Genomic DNA, 20456 nt, shown 5'->3' on the forward strand with positions numbered 1-20456 from the left:
TGTATCCTTTTTTTTCGTAAATATTCAACATTTTATTGCATCTCTCTCTCTCTAAATATACAATTAATGAGTAAGAATTTGTTTCTTTGTGATAAATACAATTATACAAAAGTAATACAAAAAAATGAGTAAATAAAACCTTGATCACATTTTTCTTTCTTTAGAAATTGTTGCAAAAAAAAATACAAAAGAGAAAAGAATTAATGAGAATTTAGCGGAAAAAAAACTACCAACTTGTAAAGCGATAGCATAAAAGCATAAAATTATTTCCATTTCTAAATTGAGTAGAGAAAACAAATGTAAAAATAATTTATATGCATAAAAGAGAATAAAGGTTGAGTGCAAACCAACTCTGTGTGGTTGCAAATTACGGAAAAGTCGCAATTATTATTTTTACTTTGTGAGCTTCTTAAGCTGCGCGCGAGAGAGTATTTAAGTCAGTTTTAAGAGCTATTCATCCTGCGTGGGCAGCACACAGAGAGATTGAGTATAGAGACATTTGCGAGTACTATTGGGGCAGTGTCTTGTTGGGAGAACACATTATTATCTCAACAGAGTCGAATAGTATAATCCTAGAATTAATTAAAAATACCTATACACGGACGGAATAAAGTTACAGACAAATCTCCTTAAAGTCTTCTATCAGTGCTATTGCTCCACGACACTTGATTTCGTGGCGTCAAACGTAAGGAATTGCGATCCTCCTCATCGATGACCGGCTCGTAGGCTTGATTCACTTGGCCAGTCGTTGTACCATAAATCTGGAGGAAACAAGAAGTGCGAGTTAGAGAAAATTCTTGACTGAATGGCAAGTGTTTGATTGCTTACTGGTTGGCCAGGGCCTCCGTTAGAGTCGAAGACGTCTTTTACGTTGATCCCAGCATTGGATATCCTGTGATTTCGGGCAGGTGCAACGCCCAGGTTGTTGTTCAACTGCATACCACGACAATTAGACTTAATGCCCTCAGCAAATTATTGATTGTAGACACTTACCACACTGTTTGACGTTGTTATTCCGTACTCATTGTTGGCTCCGAGAGTCTGCATCTGAGACTTTCTCCTCTCGGCCATTATAGAGTTCTTCCTGACCTCCAGAGCTCTGATGGTCTCTCGGCGCATTGTCAATCGTCTCGTTAATATGGGAGTTCCTGTAAATAGAGAGGATCTTTTCTTAGTCTCTTATTCTCTACTTTATCATTTCAATAACATTCAAATTTATTGAATATAATGACAATAAAGTAATTATGAAGCTTTCCCTTCTTTCCACTGTGCAAATTTAATTCAAGATCTTATGAAACGCTTTCAATTTATCTTGCTCATTCACGGTAATACTTCCACTGAAAAGAAATTAATTACACTCTTCCGCCAGGTTGGCAAGTGGTTGAATGTGCCCAAAAGTGGAAGACTTGACAAATGCGCAATTAGCTCTAAGCCCCGCAAATCTTGACACCCATTCAGCCCGTGAAGAGATCAAGAGACACTCACCTTGGTTGTTTTCAGCATCTGCCGTGAGCTTCAGGAAGCGCTTCTTGAAGGCCACATCCAGTGTGCCAATTTGTCTTCTCGGCTTCGACGCCTTCTCCAAGTTGTGCACCGTTCGCCTCCTGGCGATACGATCCGGTCCACTGCCCGAGTCATTGTCATAGTCTCCGTCTATGCCTTGCAATCTCTGCAGGTTTTTCACTATTTCCACCGCGTGTTTGTCTATCAGGGCGTCCTGAGACAGGTCCTCGCTCTTCTTGTTGAAGCACAGATTGAGTTCTGTGGACGCGAGGATGTGGGAAAGGGTGCCGAAGCGATGGAACAACATGGCAGTGAACTGAATTACCAAGATGAGGGCAAAGAAGAACACAAAGACAAGACCAATAGGCTCCAGCTGAAGGTATTCCTTGGAGATATGAACCTACATTTGTGGGAAGTGAAAGTGAATTAGAGTGAGATCTCATTAGCCGCTCCTTGTAAGCTAAAGAGGAGAATTATTGTCGTCAAGTTACATTGTTTTGACTTGCTCATTGACAGCATCTCACAAGAGATCACTTAAGATCATTACTTCGTTAATAACTCTCCTCTTCAGTGGGATTTGTTATTTACATGAAAGGAATTATTAGCACATGTTCAATGTTAAAACACAATTAGTGTTTTAAATTGGGCGAAATAAACCATTTTAGCCTGAGGAATTATGTAAAAAAAATTGAATTGATCTATTCTAGGGAATAGTTAAGAAAAATCATGCAACACATCCATTATGACAGAGTTTAACGATTGTCGTATCAGAGTATTTCGTTTCAGTGTGCGCTAATAGGAAGGATTGTTATCAAAAGGAATTGACTTTAGAGAAAGAAACAATCGTGCTTGTATTTTGCGCCTTTAGCATAGAGAGAGTCGTTGAAAAAGCACTTATAATTTGTGTTCTTCTTTTACAGCAAATGTTTTTTTCTTTTATCTTTCGCACAATCAACATTTTGTCCTATTCGGTGTTTTTTTTCTCTAATCCCCATTGAAATAGCTAGAGATGAAAAGTATTTCTGGTAAACAATTGAGTTCTGTGGGCAATTTACAAAATCACTATTTAATTTCATTCATTCACCATATTTGATTAAAGGCCGAAAAGGGGGTGGAATAGCTTCAAGCAATGTTATTATAATTTTGCATGCAGTGAAACGAATGAAATTATTTGTGTCTTTTGTGATATTTAATCGCGTCACAAGTGTGTTTATGAAAGAATTACGTGTAATTTCAGACAGTCAACACAAATTTGCAAGGAAGAGATATTGCTTTGCATTAAAAAAAAATGTCGATAAAAAGCCGCATCCCTTAACAATAAAAGACAGAAGAGAGAAATATAGTGTGTAGGTGGGTGGTATTGTAATAAAATGAAGAGGTTCTCTGTTCTTTGATTGCTAAATTAACAGATTAATAAAAAGAACTGCTTTTCCCGCGAATTGCCAGTGATTAACAGTAAAAAAAAATAAATTAGAAAGGAAGAGAATAAAACATAAAGTAATAAAAGTATTGGGCTTGCAGTGATAAATCATCCAAACCTCAGACGTCTCTTCAATGTAGGTAATATTTGTCTTTACACCCAGCGGCCAATCTACATGTAACTTGTCTTTATTGAGTTGCAGCAGAAACACGATTAGCACGAAAAGTGCGTTGAACATGAAAAAGGCAAACACTGACTTATTTCTCAATTCAATCAGATCTCTGGCGATTCTGGCCTGCATTCGCCGATATTCGCGTTTGGATGCGAAATGAGAAAATCATCACGCATATAGAAGAGAGGAAGAGAAAAAAGAAAAAAAATATGTTAGTTCAATCTAATTGAGAACGGGATCACATGCAGAAATATCGCTGATCATCGAAGATCGGTGGAGAAATGTCTCTCCATCGATCTTGGCTCTCAATCCACCACGACATTACGCTGTGATCCCTTGTGGCTTTACCTCTTGAGTGGTCTCATCATATGTAATATTTGTTTTCACACCAAAGGGCCATTTCACGTGGAGATTATCTTTGTTCAATTGCAGCAGGAAGACAATTAAGACAAAAAGTGCATTTATCATAAAGAATGCAAACACTGAATTGTTCCGCAGATCCTTCAAATGAGTCGCTATTCGGGCCTGTTCGTGGAGATGGAAAAAAGTGGGAAAAGAAGAAATGTGCTTCATTATTATAGGATTGAATATGGGTACAAAACTGCTACCAATGTTGCTCGATCACAAAATACTGCGTTGGAACTTTGTAAAGTGGGCGAGTTTCAAGCCATGATAAATTTACGCTGGCTGAGAAATCATCAGGTGAATCGTCCCATTTGAAAGTAGACCGCTTTACAGAGTCTTCCAACACTAGTAACACTACTTATTAAAAGACATAAATAAATAAATGATCGCTGTTCGCAATCACAAAATGCACTTTTGACGGTGAAAAGAATATAAGAGTTGTGGCATGAAATTGATATGATGATTCCACTGCTTTGACTTACCACTTGCCTTTTCTCTACTTTCTAATATCTCATTTGAGGAATTCATATAAATTGTGATAGAATGATCATGAAATGATGGTGAAAAGGTGACAATACCTGTTCCTCCTTGTTTTGATCAATTGGATAGAGGTATTTGTCGATGAGATCGCGCCAAAATTGAATTTCTGAGCTCGAGAGGAAATCCACTTCTCCCTTCCTCAGCTCCGGGTCTTCGATCCAGTATGGATTTGTGAGGAAATCTCGTTCCTCACGTTGCACCGTGGACGACTCCGAGTCACTATTTTCGCTGGAAGAAGCATCAAATTTTATTGCGATTGCTGTTTGGCATTTGAAAGTCAATTCTACCTCTCATTTTCCGTTCCCTCCGCCACGGAGCCAAGCTGGTGTTCACGTGAACTGGCTGAAGTGGTTCGTCGGCGATGGTGATGATGGTGATGTCCCTGCGGATCGACAACTTTCTCCAGTGTCTCGAGGCGCTTCTGAATGGCATCGAGGGACTCTGAGATGTGGGACAGCTGCGCCTTCTCCTCGGTGGTCTTTCCATGGGTGCACAGCATGCACCTGAACAGCCCGTTGAGCGACACCTCAATGGCACCCTCCTCGTCTGGATTCTGACCCACGCCACCTTGCAAGAAGCCCAGCAGCGATTTCTGCTTAGCACGCTTCGCCGCCTCCTCGGCCTCCTTCTTCTCCTGCTCCAGCTCTTTCTTCGTTTTCTTGGCCACCACCTCGCGCGTGCCCCACGACACGACATTGAGATTGATGATGGAGTAGAGGATGAGCAGGAGGTACATGGAGGGAATGGACAGGAGATAGATAATTCCGGCTGTGACACACCAAAACTCCTGCGGATGGAGGCACGCCGCTATGAAGAATGACCCTGATAAGGCTATCAAGAATATTGCCGATGGACTCCCGATGCCGTCCTCGCCCAATTGAAGTGCCGTACCCACGATTACCGCCATCATGACCAAGGCGTATAGCGTGGACAGTATCTGAGCCACAATCACTTGAATGTTGGATTTGCACGTAAAGCAGACAATCATAAAGAGCATAATGGGTATGATGTTGTAGTAGAAGGAGGTCCAGTTGTCAATCTTGAATGCGGCCACGAAGGCACCCACCAACATGAGAAAGATCGTGCCGGGGCCCAAAATTGTACCACCCATGAGCATCATTTGGTAGAAGATGTAGAGAAGGGAGATGTTGTCGTTTATCTTAATGGTCCTCTTGTAGTCCGTGAGCAGATCCATGATGTTGGCAATTGTGGACGGCACCCAGCGACGCCGTTGATTATAGAACTCCGTGAAGCCCTCGGGACAGTGTGTGTAGGCGTCCGAGGCAGCAGAATACTCCACACGATATCCACGCTGCAGCAGCAATGTGCACAACCATCGATCCTCGCCCTGATCGTACTGCACATAGTGACGAGCCTCGTCAGATCTTGTCGTGTACTTCCTCATCACATTATCGTCCATCAGAGCCTTGCCGCGAAACAGTGAGAAGCATCCAGGACTACACAAGACACAGCCGATCATGTGCTCTGTGGCCTTCTGCAGCCAATGTCCAATGGCATACTCGAACTTCTGATACCACACCATCGGACCAGAGCCAATGGGGTGAATTCGGCCACATGCGGCGCCTAGATTGCGATTCTTCTTCATCAAATCCACCAAGAGAGTCACTGCACTCGGCTGGAAATCGATGTCTCCATCGAGCGTCAACAGATATGTGTTCTCCGCCACCACGTCTTTCCGGTCCACCGATATGGGAAGCTCCATGAGCCGATGACCGAGCAAGTAGTACATGTACATCACTTGAGACCATCGTTTTCGGTGTCTTATGCGATCTTTGTCCTGCAAATAAGGCCGAGCGTGTGAACGAATGCACATTTGCATAATCATACACTCTCAGTATCTCACCTTCAAGTGGGCAATCATCTTTGTCTTCCCGGGCAATGTCCACACGAGACGTCCTCCATAAGGAGTTGGATACTTCTTCGGCGGTCGAATGCGAATGTTGGTTTGATGGACATCCGAAGCGGCTTCGTCAATTGTAGCCACCAACAGCTTCACGAATCTATTGACCTGAATATCGCTGTCGCTGTGATCAGAGATTTCAAAGGCATCGTCGAAGAAAATGTGAGCTGAAAGGAAAACAAAGATAGTTTCACGTCTTCAGAGAGGCCAATGAGAAACTCACTTTCAAACTCATAGTAGTCAGGATCTACAATCCTGAGATATTTCTGAGCCACTCTTCGAGCACACTGGTCTTCATCGAGTCGCAGAATACTCTTCAAGAACTCTATCATCTCATCCTTGGTCTCGTGCCACATGGTAGCGCAGGCGTAGATCCTCGTGATCTGATCAGAAGACTTCACACTGGGTTTCTGCACAGCTGATCCTTCGGTGTGAACGGAGATTGTCTCGTAATACTCATCGCCCTTCTCCTTCTCAATCTCAGCCAAATCTTCCGTCTTCACATCCGCCTGATCGTCTCTTCGGCGATTCAGTGCCATCGATTGATCAATTAGCAGTGCATTGTACATTGGACTCACGAAGAGTTTCTCCGTTGTGGCGAGACGCTCACATTTTGGCGTCCAAATATGCAAAGTGATCCACGTCTGAGAGAGAAGCCATAGAAGCCAAGCCCAGGCCATTTGGCGTGATGCGAAGTCACTTAATCGGAAAACTGGAGGACTGTCGAAGAAGAGGTAGTCAGGAATGGAGCCATGGAAGAAGCAGGGATCGCCATTTCGGATGCCACATGCCGCAATTAGCAGAGAAATCGACACGGGAATTGTGAGATTCACAGGGAAGGCGTAGCTGAAGCCCTGAATTAGGATCTTGCAGGCAAACTTTCCGAAGACGTAGCAGAAGTACGCGGCCAGGACTTGAATAACGATCAAGTAGATCACAGTGTTATAAGATGCGTCCACTTCAATTGTGTCTCCAATTTGTCCAGCATTTAGGAGATCAGGCAGCGCTTGGCTCACAGAGACCACCTCCTCGACGATAATCTTGTGCGGACCGAATCCAGTGCCGAAGAGACTGAAGAAGTTGGCCACGTTCTCACCCTGAATCCACCAAATCAGCAGTACAGAGCAGAAGAATGCGAGAACTTTCCAGATGGAGAGGAAAAGGTAGGAAAAGTATCTAGTCATGCGCAGCTCCTCCTTGATCCTGCCCAGTCCGCGCACGAAGCCAAAGGGACTTTGCGGGGACACATAGTTCTCCCACCACCCGCAAGAAGTCATGAAGGCAGCTATGGGGATCACCCAGAGCACCGGGCGATTCTCCAGCAGTGGCCAGACCACAAATCCCGTGACTTGAGCCGCGATAGCTGCAATGTCCACGATGGCCTTCACGGCACGGCGTCCCTCCTTTTTGGTGCGCGACAGCAGACCCAGAAAACCCGGAACGACGCACAAGCAGTTGGTGAGCATGGCCCCCTTCACGGCGTCCAACTCAGGCAGCACGACGAAGAACAGCAAGGCCAGTCCGATCGTGTGAAGTGTCTCCATGAGGGTGACAAAGAGGAAGTGTGTGGTGAGAGGTCGTTTCCACGACTGCAAAGAGAGAATGAAAGAGAATCAAGGTGTTGAGGAAAAGAACATGTTATCTCGATGGCATAGGCGAAAAGACGTGTACCTTGAAGAAGCATATTCGCATAGATCGGATCAGGGCACCGACCTCAGGGATCGCGAAGACAATCAAGAGCGCCCACGACCACGCCACCCGCTCCTCCTCCGGCAGCGTGACGACAAATTGCTTCTCGCGAGCAATGTCGCGATTGCAATAGGGAATCTTGCGGTCCCTCTGCAACTGCGACGTCATAAATAGAACACAGCCCTTGGCAATGACGCCACCACCCAGCACAATGATGAACGTGAGCAGGTACGCAACAACTTTGAGTATCTTCACAGTGAAGTCCATGCACGCCTGATTGGCCATGGAACCACTGTCCACCTTCACGGGCGGATCCCGGAACACATCCCAGCCTTTTGTCTCATGCACCGTCCGCTGGCTGTAAAGACATACGATCACTCAATTACTTCTCCTTCCTCCATCGTTGCGTGCAATATCACATGCTAGAACCACTTCCTCTTTGCTCTTTTGCAACAATCATATGCCAAAGCTCGCTGCTCCTTATGGAGATTGGAGTTATATCTCATCGGAAAGATCTCTTCTCTCAACAATAAAATTCCATTCCACTCAAATTCTACCATTCATAATTGGATTGTGCAAATCAAGTCTAATTCCATTCAAATTTATTATTTCAACATTGGCGCAAAAAATACCACTTCTCAGTCGATATTTTATAAATAACTCCTATACATTTTGTAGATATGTATACTGTGCCTGTATTTCTCCTATTGCACATTAAATGTTTCACTTCAGTGCAAGAAAAATGCATGGGAATATCGTTTGATAACTTTCTCACCGCAATAAACGTGATTTGAGCACTTTGTGTGCAATGTAAGCTCAATATTTGGCAACTATTTGCGACATTTTATGGCAATTGAAGTCTTCATAAGCACGCAAGAATGACTGTGAAGTCGATTACCGTGGTTAGATCTTTAATTAGACTGAGTTTGCCCAATTCTTAAGTAGACCTTGAAATTACCATATAAAATCTACCCTCAAAGATAACTTTGGGCACTTTCTCTTCTATATCATAAATTCAGAAAGATTTATGATCGATTCATCTCAGTGTAAACAGAGTTTTCAATAATGTGAGAAAAAATATGATTCCTCAATAGGTGAAGTATGTAGAACAAGAAAGTGTGTTTCAACATCGTCTCCCTTTCTTTCTTCGCAACCAACACCGTAATTTAGTATCTCACGTGTAGGAAAAGTGAAATAAATGATCTCTTTAGCAGCACAAAACTCGTTTCGATGGTGTTTTGCATGAGAAATTCTCTTGATTATCTCAATGTCTTACTTGACTAACGCCAGGGAGAGAAATTTCCAAGAGCGTTTGCGGTTTTATGGCTCCATCTGTTCGGGATTTGGTCATCGGCCTACAAGGTAGTTTACTCTCCAAATGAATCACGGGACAATGCGAATCATTAAATTTCCCCCTCTGACGAGCACCTCCAGGAATTTCCTACGGATCTCTCCCACTTTGATGGAAAATGATCGAGATATGGTGGGTGATAAATCAACAAGGAGTTTTACGACCTCTTTGCCTAACGACAAATTGGCTGATCTGGAAAATCAATTAAACCCCATTGCTCTACCGCACAGTCTCCAGCACATTCTAATGTTCTCCTTAGGCAAGTCATTGTCTCCACTTTTGCCAAGACTTTTGCTCTCAATATACAGTCACCAAGAGAGAACACAGTCGCAATCAATAGCATTTGCCGCCAAGATCTTGTCGAATAAATGAGAATGACGACGTTGACGGCGGGTAAGAAACGCTATTATGTGCGATATTCGTGTGTTTGCCACAAGCTCAAGTATGGTGAAAGTAATGTAATTCATTTTCAGCTGAATTTCTTGTGTGTTGGAGATTTGAGCGACATACACCGCTGCCCTGTTTCTTCATGAAGAGCTTTGCGCAACTCTGCGATATACTTTTTTCCTGTAAAAAGCCCCCAACAGAGTGCAATTTAGAAGAGACGCGCGATGGAGAAAAAGAGTCTCATTGCAACAATGTATCTAGCAATTAGACACTTTAATTATGTGAACTGCTTTATTGTACAAATATAAGAAATTCCTCACGTGGCCTCCCTCCCTCTCTAATCCCTATCATTTGCACAGTTCTCTCGTTACCCACCCATATTGGATATCGAATTGCGGTGCTTTGATTAAACTAAACACACAGCTTTTGTCCATTTACCAGCGACAGTTTCCAGCGCGCGCGCAAGATCCAAGAAATCCACTGGTCGACCTCCTAGAGCTCGTTTGTGGCATAAATCGGTTCCGGCCTTTCGAATTTTCTTATAAACCAGTTTTTGAGCAATATCCAATTGAATATCAGCCACCGCTTAAACTCGATCATTGTAAAAATTGTGTGACGCTCTGACTGACTATTTGCAAAAAAATGTCGATTGATCTTTTACATTTTGGCATGTTGATCAAGAAATCCAGCTATCTTTCACACTCCCGCATCAGAGAATCAGACTCACTGGGGAATTTGAATGTTATATTTCGTCACTAAAACCCATATTCGATCGTAGACTATTACGTCTTATGCGAATGATGAAAGTAAAACTGATTAATTGGATGTAATACTTTTATCGTGAGTACAAAATCGGAAATTCAAAAACATATTCAATTTATTCACGTAATTGCACATTAATTTAAAGTACAATAACGTTTCTTCACGTATGCAATGACTGGCTGTCAATAAAAATGTGCCCTCATAACGAGGAATTTGCATACAAATTACACTTATTGTAACTGGTTTTCGCGTTCCAAAAACATAGATCATGCACTGGACTTCAGTCCGTATTTTCATGAAGTTTTTAGGGAAATGTATATAGTTATGTACATACAAATGTAGTGTGTTGCCTAGAGAGGATTTAAATGTTACAAAAATCAATTTTATTAAATACACCACCTCAATTATAATCCGTTTAATGGTAGTCATTTTGTTAAATTTCTCTTTTGCGTTTATTTCCCTATTATTCGCCATTCATTAAACAAAATGACTACATAATGTATGTAATAATTACTACATTAATTCCTTCCCGAAATATTACTATGTTCGAAGAGAAACGAGAATTTCCTGAGCAAAAACCACTACCACCCATGATGATTCACGAATAAAAGAAGCCCAATGCAGACATCTATTGTCCGATGAGACATAACTCCATGGGTTGGCACTGTTGCGGGTCTGACGCCACGCCAATAAAAGTGAGTCTTACCTGCCGCCGTAGATGTCATGGGTCAGCGGAGTGCTCTCATCATCGGAGAAGTTATCATCGCTGTCCCCACCATTGGCCGCTGATCCCAGCAACGGCCGATGTCTGATGGCAGACATCTCCGCGTGCTGTGGTGAGAGCCTGCGAAAGAGCAATTAATTGACCTTTAATTTTTCCACACATCAAATATTCCATCCTCTTCCGTTCTCTATTCTCAGGCATACTTCTCTCTTTCTGCCTTCAGACGACTCGAAAGAGAAAAAATGCATGTGTCAGGAGGACAAAAAATTCTACCTCTCTTAATGTCACGAGTTATTTTTATATGCGAACTTTAGCTTTTGCCTTCGTGATTTATGTTGGAGCTATTAACGCCTATTTATGTGGAAGATAGACATGTGTGAGCAGGGAAAGAAAAAAGAAGAAATATACCAAATAAAGAGGCACATTATAGAGTCTTTCTCTCATTTTTCCGTAGTTACAGTGACTCTTCAGCCACTCTCAGTGCTCAATATTGAGAGAACAAGAAAACGCACGCGATTCTCTAGCAATGGCTATGAAAAGTAAATGTGCAGTTGAGCACCATCCTACGCTTTTCTTGAAATCACATGAAATCCGTCTCTCATGAGCCACACAAACATTGAACTCGCGATGCTGTCGTGGTCAAATGAAGGGAATTAGTCCCATTCTCAACTCCTCTGGCATTCTTGTGGTGCAATTCAGCCATTGGTACATGCGAGAGGAGTGAGTCTTGCTGCGGCCCCAGGAAATAATAAAAAGTGTCTGAATTGTATTTTATATTATTTCATATATGCAACAATTTACTGACAAGGTTGTCTCACGACAGTGCTAAGCTGATGGGGGGATTTCTGATTAAAAGGGAGTGGTTGGCAATTGAATGCGAAAAGGTTGGAATTCAACGGTTATTTTCACATATTGACTCTCTTTTTCACGCCGACCCCGCGTCAATTGCGCGCCTTTTTGCATTATGAAATATCTTTGCAATTTCCACTGAAGGTTGAATTTTGACGAAAGGTCCTACAAACTACATATTTTCGGTGCGGTTCGCCTCTCTTTTTATCTGTCCACAATCGAGGATATTTTTCTCTCTCTCACTCTCTAGTTTCGGCTGAATGTTACGTTTTCAATCACTTTTGTTCAAGTGCTTTAGCATTCTTGAGAATTGAGTTCATTTGTCAGGGCATTACAGCCACTTTTGACTTTTACGAGATTTTTGACCCTCCATCGCGACTCTGGCATTTGGTAAAGCACCTCATCAGCTGAGAATCATTCTCGCATTGAGAAGACTCACACGCCAGTGCATTTCTACATGCGAGATTCAACTACACTTGGACCGTGAATGTGTTATTTTGTCTTCTTCACGAGTGTGATGATGAACCTGAGGAATGGAAAGCATTGAAAAGTAAAAAGAACATCACAACTCCATGAACCGTTTTCTTGCATTATATTTACGTTTAGTGTGCGCCTCTTTTTCACTCCCTCCATCGCTCTTTTTTCACTTTCAAGGTGACTCAAGTCGAAATAATCTCGAAATATCCAAATTGAGAAATGCGCCTCCATGTGTCAGTATAATTTTTGGGATGTGGAAGCTTGTGCTACGAAAAATTTGTATACAATGGCAAGAAAATTGGTAACAATTTTGTTACACGTTGGGAGAATATTCATTTTGGGTGCTTATTATTATTATTATATGTATATTGTGATGAGGTGGCCTCATTTTTACGGATGGAACAATTTAGTCTCATAATTTTGGGGAGAAAATGAAAATTTACGAACGCATTATATGGTTTTTTCTTACACATTTCAATGCTGCGAAGCTTTCAAACGCAGAGTCACATAAAGAAAATGTAGAAAATGCTAACGCACCTCTTTTTTCTTCTAACAAACTCATGCATAAATCAAGATCTTGCACCTTCTTAGGGATATTAATTCAATGATTTCCTCAATTAATTTCTTTCTTCTCCAGCCACACCAACAGCTTCCACTAATACCTCTTGCTGTCCTTGGTGAGCACTAATCAGGCACTTTTCATAATTTCACACCAACGGTAATTTCAATATTTATAGGTCAACATTCTTACATCAAGACACCCTCAAATTTGCTTTTCTCGCTGCAGCGAATTTTGTTACCTCATTGCCTTATTAATGAAACATGAGAAAAAAAATGCTCCGTGATCAAATAATTTCCTCAATTGCACGGTGAACGATTAGCAATTGAAGAAAGTACCAAGTGATGTGTTGCAGAAAAAAAACAGAATTGAATAACCTGCATTAATTGGCAAATATTCAACTCTTTTTTTGGGAGCATCAACCATTAATGCTGCCTCCACGATAATTTATTGTGAGACGGAGGAGAGTCTGGATCAATTTTCAAATGCGAGAATGATTTCTTCATCAGGAAAGTTGGTTTGTGAGTCTTTTTTGGGGCAATGACTCCTTCAATCTGGTCATCTTCCGTGTGTAAACAATAAAATCAGAAAAACAGAGAAATATTAAGAGGACTGCGGTGAATGACTTTAAGAAATTATACAGTTTTTGACTCGCGAATTGTACTACGCGATGTTGACAGTAAAAAATGGATTATGTAAAGAAATAGCAATAAAAAGCCACTTAGTTAAACAAGGAAAAGACTTTTGCAGAAAATTACCGAACTCTGGCAAATATTTGTCAACATATTCGGCATATTAAAATAACAACTCTTGTCGGCGGACATTAAACATTTTATGAATTTCTACAATAATCCAATATAACCACTATCTAAAGTCATTTATTTCAATAATCTCAAGAATGCTTAATGTGTTTTTGACTCAAATTTTGATTGAGTTCCAGTGAGGAGGGCAAACTGAGCAACAACATTGGGCAGAAAAAGTGAGTTTCTCCCAACGTTTCTGCATATCTCCACACTTCACATATGATTCTTTTTTTCTTGTCATGAGAACCAGAGACGGAAGGAAAAGTCCCATGGGAAGACCTTCGCCGTGTAAAACTTCTTTGAGAAGACATTAAAAGCATTCAATGGGCATAATTTAATTGAATTATTGTGATTGTGAATGATATGCACAAAATATACACTTTATATGCATTATGTTGAGTGTATTATTGCGGCGGCAGAGAGACCAAGAGAGTCGAAATGGAGACAAAAACGACATGCGGAGGAAAATATTATTAAAAATTGAATACAAGGTTAGAGAAGAAATAGGCGGCGCACGCAATGGTGTGGGGAAAATCGTCGTTGATTTTCTACAGCTTCAATTTTTACACGTGGAAATGTGCATGAAGAATTTGGCAAGTTCACTAATTGCCAATGGACAGTATTTCCTCTTCTTTCACATTCAATTGTCACCACGAAATTTCCATTGCGCCACCATTCAGGGGTTTCCCACTCCGCATCAAGATAGCATCTGCTGTCGCCGATGCCTCGAAGATAAATTATTTGTGCCATTTGCAGATCGTGCAATTTTGGCAAATTTCTCACGAAAATACACAATGATTTATTGATCTCAATTTGAATTGGAACCAATTTGAATACAAGATTGCACCAATTTTTCCCTCATCTTCACATAATCACAGAAATAGAGGTGAGAAACTCTTACAATGAAGTCGTTATCCAAGAAACTGTGTTACATGAGATGATAATAATGGAAAAAGTGAAAGAAAGTCTCGTGAAGTGGAAGAGCAAATTGTCAAAAAAAATTGTAACACGCGGACTTTGGATATGAGATTCAGTTCAGATGAATTGTGTCTGTTTCATAGTTCAACATTCCAATGCTTCTGTGGGCCCTTAAAATACCGTAAATTACGTGACAATCTTATTATGATTATAACTTTGTAAAAACAATGCAAAATAATTCTTCAGTAATTACTAGAAAATCCCGACGCGTTACAGCAAAATCAATTCATTTTGTTGCAATTTCCTGGGGAAATCAAATAAATGAGCGAACACGGTGTTTACAAGCAACTGAATTTTAGCCGTGTTTCTCTTTACGCTAAATCACAAACAGACATCAATGCTCGCAAGTGACGAACCCGTGCCAGCTTCTGCCCAAAACCACTGTCTTCGTCATCGGAAATACATTCAAGACGCGCGATTGTGGGTGTATATGCGTGATAACGGCACGTTGGTCAATCGCATGGTAGCCACGCAAACGACAAAATGTGTCTTTTTCACTCTCTGGCATTTCTTATGGGGCCGAAATTGTATAGAGAAAATATAATGAATGAATTGACCTGATTTTTCATTTGGCAAAGCCGCGAACAGTTCAATGGTATTTTTCTTTCATTTCCACTCAACACCTCAAACGAAATGTGATATATTAGCAATTTGCAATAAGTACTTTCGGACATTGAAGCAATGCGTGAAACTATTGCACATTCTTTTCCTTCGCTTCTCATTTTTTTTTCCTCTTCTCTCTCGCCGCTTTAAATAGTTGTAACATGCAATGATACATATCTGGGTTAGGAAATTCACTCATTTGCCGACTGGAAACTGAAGAAGAGTGAACAAGAATTGAGAAGAAAAAAGCTATTTATAGCAATTAATCTTCACTAGCTGGCGTATAAATATTGGCATCCAGCCTTGAGATTTGTCTTGTCTTGTGTCTTTTCTCATCTCGCAAGACGCGCTCCGAGGGGGGAAAAATACACACAAGAGATCTCGGCAGGAGATAAAGCTCATAAACATTTTCACTGCAATGATCATAATTTCCTTCAACTCCCAGTTTTTTTCCCTCCTCTTCTCTTGAAGCACTCTTGGTCAATCGCGAGACAAGGATACTGGACAATGGACAAGCTGACACACGAGGAAGAGTTCCATCGTGAAGAGAATCATTGGGCCATTGTATTTCTTTGTTGGGCACACATCGAGAAAAGTGGGTACGCTTTGATTTCCACTGTCGAATATTGCAGAAATATCCGCTGAGGATTTCTTTTACAATAAAATCAAATGGAAAACGTGTATTCAAGTGTAGTGTTATATGGCTTCTCACTCACCTACTTGCTGTTGTTGGTGTATTTCACGGTTTAATGATATTCCTTTCACAATTCCGACTCTTGGCTCTTGAATGTGTATCCACCATCAGCAGCGGCAGTGTGTCCAACAGAAGTAATTCAACACGGCAATATAATACATTCAAGAAGGCTCGCTTTTCTTTTTCCTCTCTCTCTCTCTATTTTGCTCTGCGTAGTTTTTAGTGGAAAAAGAAGAAAAAGCCACACATCACTATTGCTGTAGGAGAATTGCAGTGTTTTTTATCCTCTCTCAATCTCCTCCACAGAGTAAACTCTCTCTTTTTTTCCTATTCAAAATCAAACAAGTCACACACAAATTCACTGAATTTGAATGTTTGATGAACAATTCAAATATCAGGGTCTGCAGAGTGAACTATTGAATGAAGAAATCTAATATTCAACATATATGAAGAAATATTGAATCACAACGCCAATGAAACTCTCGCAATTGAAAACTGTGGATACACTACGAGTTGGTAAAAATCCACTCAACTTTCACACACTTTGCAATGGATATTGGAACTGAAGAAAAGGTGTTACGAAAAGCCACTCAACTTCACCTCACCTTGTGAATATATTCCAGCAATTTGCACCACCAGAAGACTCCCTTTTGGCGGGTGAAAGTGTCGAAAAGATCTGAAAACTGTCCGACTTGTCGCCAGCTCGCTGGAGCAACGAGACTCCCAACAGAGAGACAGACCTTTCAGACTTGTCCCACCACTCAAATGTGTGATTTGGGCACCGTGTGGAGCACGTCCGACTTCGGGTTTGTTTCTTGAGCAACTGAACGAGTCTTTCGTTGGCCGTGCATTTGGAGCCCGCGAAGAGTTTCTATTTGCCATGGCGTCTGTGTGTGGTTGATTGGCCTGCACAGGCCGCTGGTGTGGAGAATGTCGACTTTTCTTTTTGCACACACACGCTCGCCACGCTGCAGACTTGTGTGCCATCGAGAGTGATAGATCAGCGCTCAGCAGATGAGTGAGTCACATCGGCTAATATAATTCGTGAATCAACCTGCAATTATTTATGGGAATCAATGGAGAAAAACTATCGCAAAAAGTGACAGAGATTGAGGGAAAACGAGAGCAATCACTTTGCTGTTTTTTCACCCTTTCTCATAAGACTAGCAGATGAACCAGACGCTGCGTGAAATATTTACAAAAGCGCTGTACATATTGACTTAATTACTATGTTTCAATGCTATAGGTCAATTTAGGCAAACAGTGTAATTAATCAAACATGTCCTTTCCAAGATGATGTTCACTTTTCCTCATTCATGTCACCAAAATATGGGAAACTTTAATCTATTATGAAGACACACAATATAACAAGTACAGGAAAATCTAAGAGCACAGGAAACTTACCAAATTTATTAGGGAATTCTTGAATTCTTAGAGTTGTCTCTAAAACAGTCTTCTTTTGCCTTTTTGTCTCCCATTCATAAAACCACAAAAGATTGCCACTTGCCGACTCTAAATACTCTCGCTGTTGTGGTTTTTTGCTTTACGGATGGAATATCCAACTGTTATTCATCAAGAGTATTGAAATCATCGTCTGGATCATCAACAAAATATTCACGAAAAAGACACAAAAAAAATCGTACTCATAATTGCTTTAAAAGTGCCTGCCAGGACGAAAAGAATCTCCTTATACGCAGAACCCTTATATGCCAAATTTCTAATGCAATTTTCAACATTTCTATATTCCCACTGAATCTATGGGTAACTTAAACATTTTTCTCCTTTAATATCAAAGTTATTATACTGAAAACGCCGAAAATCTTCGTAAATAAAACCAAAAAAAAAACAGTCACAAAACGAGTGAACATACGAATATAAATAAAAGTGAAGTTAGTTGAAATTCATAGTGACTTCCCAACTTTTCCGCTGCGTGGCAGTATGGTCGCAAAACAAAAGGCTGTCGCGTTCGGTGATTTTTAGAGGAGGATTTTCTCCTACAAAATACAGCAATTTAGGTATAAATATAGCGAAAAGAACATCGTGCAGTCATGACAAAGTGTTTAGCAACGATGGTGTACATAGTACTTACGGCTCTGGTGTGCAGCCTGGGCGGAACGGAGGGTGAGTTTGAGCGCACATGCCGTGGTCGTTTGTGATTGGTTGTTGTCATTTTCTTCCGGACTCCAATAATGTTTTCCCCCCATGTCCTATTTTTCAGCTGTCCGGGCCAAGTTCGTCACCTGCGGATCGGTCCTCAAGCTTCTCAATGTTGCCTACAATATGCGACTGCACTCTCATGACGTGAAATACGGCACGGGATCAGGTCAACAGTCAGTCACGGCGACAGAGATTCAGGAGGACGCCAACAGTCACTGGATTATCAAGGCTAAAACCGGCAAAATGTGTGATCGCGGTACTCCAGTGTCATGTGGAGATATCATCCGACTGCAGCACATGACCACGAAGAAGAACCTCCATTCTCATCACTTCGGCAGCCCTCTGAGCGGGAATCAGGAGGTGTCTTGCTATGGCGACGATAATGGTAAGAGATTGCTTTCGATATTAATTTCCATATCAATTAATGGAGTGTTTATACCTTGCTCAGGCGAAGGAGACACTGGAGATCACTGGGAGGTAATCTGTTCAGGAGACCACTGGCACAGGGACTCTGCAGTAAAGCTGAAGCACGTGGATACGAATATGTATCTCGCTGTGTCTGGCCGCACATTCGGTCGCCCCATCAATGGCCAAATGGAAGTGATGGCAATGACCCAGCCACGAGGTGAGGGTGACTGGAAAGCCGCCGAAGGCATTTTCCTTCACGCCAATGATGTCAAAGACCATTCTTATGCCCACACCGAGCTCTAAAGCACACTACCACTAATTAACCTCCCCTGAGGAACTGTGTGAATCGTGTGAATGAATGTGAATTTATTATTAAATTAATCAGACGAGAGTCGAGTTTTTCATCCTTATCGGCCAACTTTGCCCAGCTTTGTGTCCGTGCGCGGATCAGCAGTGAGATTCTGGACGGCCACGATGGTTTCATTGATTGCCGTCTGAAGGTGACGGACACTTTGGATCTGCAGTAGACGCAGAATTCGAGCCGCTTGCTCCAGATCAGCATCTGAGAAGCCAACTCCGTGAGTTGTCTCCAGCGGGAAGGGAGCATTGTCCAGCAATGATTCCTTCATAGCCTCATTGCTTAGGTGGTTCTGAACCAGTCGCGCGACAGCCTTCAGTGTGACCATTGTGTCCGGATGATAAGGGATTTGCAGGCGTTTGGCCAGTGTCCTCACTCCGGCCTCGAATTCTTTACTGGTAACTGTGAACACGAGGAATTAGAATACTATTGGAATACTTTGCCTCAACTTACAATCCAACTTGTCGAAGGGGTTCGTGGATTTGATGCTCGGTGCTTTGGGTTTTGCTTCTTCCAGAACGAGATCCGCATTCACTGCCTTGTACTTATCAACTAGAGAGGAATTTTTACATTCATTACAACGATTTATTGAATATTGTGGAAATTATCACTCACCATTGTCAAAGTACTCAAGACGGATGGCGTAGCCCATGATCCAGGCCAGCTCTTCCAGGTGATTCTTGAGTCCGGAGGGAACTTTGAGGTCCACCTTGTACTTTGCATAGGCCGCATCCCATTCTGCCGAGTCGATCTTTCTCAGTTCCGCTCTGTCTTCAATCTTGTAGTGACGGATCTTCTGATCCTCTAGCCACAGCAGAGTGCTCCGGAACTGCTTAGGATCTGTGAAAAACATACTGAATAAGATAATTCTGTCACGCCGGCAACTCGATGCTTACCTTCACAATTTACAGTTTCAGGCGTCGGATGATCGAGTGCGCAAAGTTTTACCTTCAACATTCTTATCTAATTGAGGGATTTATTTCGAATAATCAAGTATTTTATCAAATTTTGATAAATTTGGTAAACTTTTCGGCTTTTGCACGTCACTGAGTTTCTTATTATTCCGCCAGAGTGCGTGAACCCGGCTGTCTCGCTCCCATGTTCTAATAGCGCAATTTTATGCTATATGCGTAGCTGTGCTGTCGGTTTTGAATTCCTAATACTGTCAGTTGATTGTTGATCACAATAAATTCAATACCAATTGAATTGATTATATTCAATGCTTGAAGGTAATTTTAAATATGTCCCAAATAATATAATTATTGTGGATTTAGAATTTATTGATAAATGAATAAATTTCGGTCCTAGGGCAGTAACAATCTTGGGCAGTGCATTCTTTCCCATGCTAGTGTTGAAGAAGAAAACTCTTCTCAAATAGATCTTGAATGACTAACAACCGCTTTGCCCATGCAGCGCCTGTAAAAAAAAATCCATGTAACAAAAAGTACAAATAATCAGGAATGTATCTTACTAAATGTGCAAAACTAGAACATGTGCAGATGTTGCTGGATAATTGAAATAGTCCTGACCAGGGGGTCACAAGCGTCGAGTAAATTCAACTCAAATGCACTTGAATATGTGCTTCTTGAGATGTCGTCTATCGAAGAATATTGAGTTGCACATGTGACATTTGAGAGTAACTGATGGCGGATGGAATTTTCTTCGATGAGCAACTAATGAAGTTGCGTGGTAAAAC

At 41.5% G+C, this 20456-nt stretch overlaps 3 protein-coding genes across 3 annotated transcripts; 1 reads left to right on the plus strand and 2 right to left on the minus strand.

The window, feature by feature from the left end:
- Nucleotides 1-28: 28 nt before the first annotated feature.
- On the minus strand, nt 29-15890 carry LOC132260551 (chitin synthase chs-2). Its single transcript, XM_059758757.1, has 12 exons — nt 15860-15890; nt 10857-10994; nt 7633-8008; nt 6185-7550; nt 5905-6128; nt 4328-5838; nt 4079-4268; nt 3444-3620; nt 1486-1903; nt 997-1148; nt 829-933; nt 29-761 (listed from the first exon to the last, which is right to left on the minus strand). The coding sequence occupies exons 2-12, from the start codon at nt 10970-10972 to the stop codon at nt 630-632; spliced, it is 4767 nt and encodes a 1588-aa protein (XP_059614740.1). The 5' UTR covers nt 10973-10994; nt 15860-15890; the 3' UTR covers nt 29-629.
- A 1876-nt stretch (nt 15891-17766) lies between these two features.
- On the plus strand, nt 17767-18793 carry LOC132260581 (stromal cell-derived factor 2). The gene is made up of 3 exons (XM_059758803.1): nt 17767-17958; nt 18056-18379; nt 18443-18793. The coding sequence occupies exons 1-3, from the start codon at nt 17886-17888 to the stop codon at nt 18703-18705; spliced, it is 660 nt and encodes a 219-aa protein (XP_059614786.1). The 5' UTR covers nt 17767-17885; the 3' UTR covers nt 18706-18793.
- LOC132260573 (RNA transcription, translation and transport factor protein) lies at nt 18784-19830 on the minus strand. Its single transcript, XM_059758790.1, has 4 exons — nt 19657-19830; nt 19376-19600; nt 19214-19312; nt 18784-19162 (listed from the first exon to the last, which is right to left on the minus strand). The coding sequence occupies exons 1-4, from the start codon at nt 19715-19717 to the stop codon at nt 18810-18812; spliced, it is 738 nt and encodes a 245-aa protein (XP_059614773.1). The 5' UTR covers nt 19718-19830; the 3' UTR covers nt 18784-18809.
- Between the last annotated feature and the right edge of the window lie 626 nt (nt 19831-20456).

The sequence above is a fragment of the Phlebotomus argentipes genome, unplaced genomic scaffold (genome assembly GCF_947086385.1).
Source record: "Phlebotomus argentipes unplaced genomic scaffold, Phlebotomus argentipes genome assembly contig_6, whole genome shotgun sequence".
NCBI classification, from domain to species: domain Eukaryota; kingdom Metazoa; phylum Arthropoda; class Insecta; order Diptera; family Psychodidae; genus Phlebotomus; species Phlebotomus argentipes.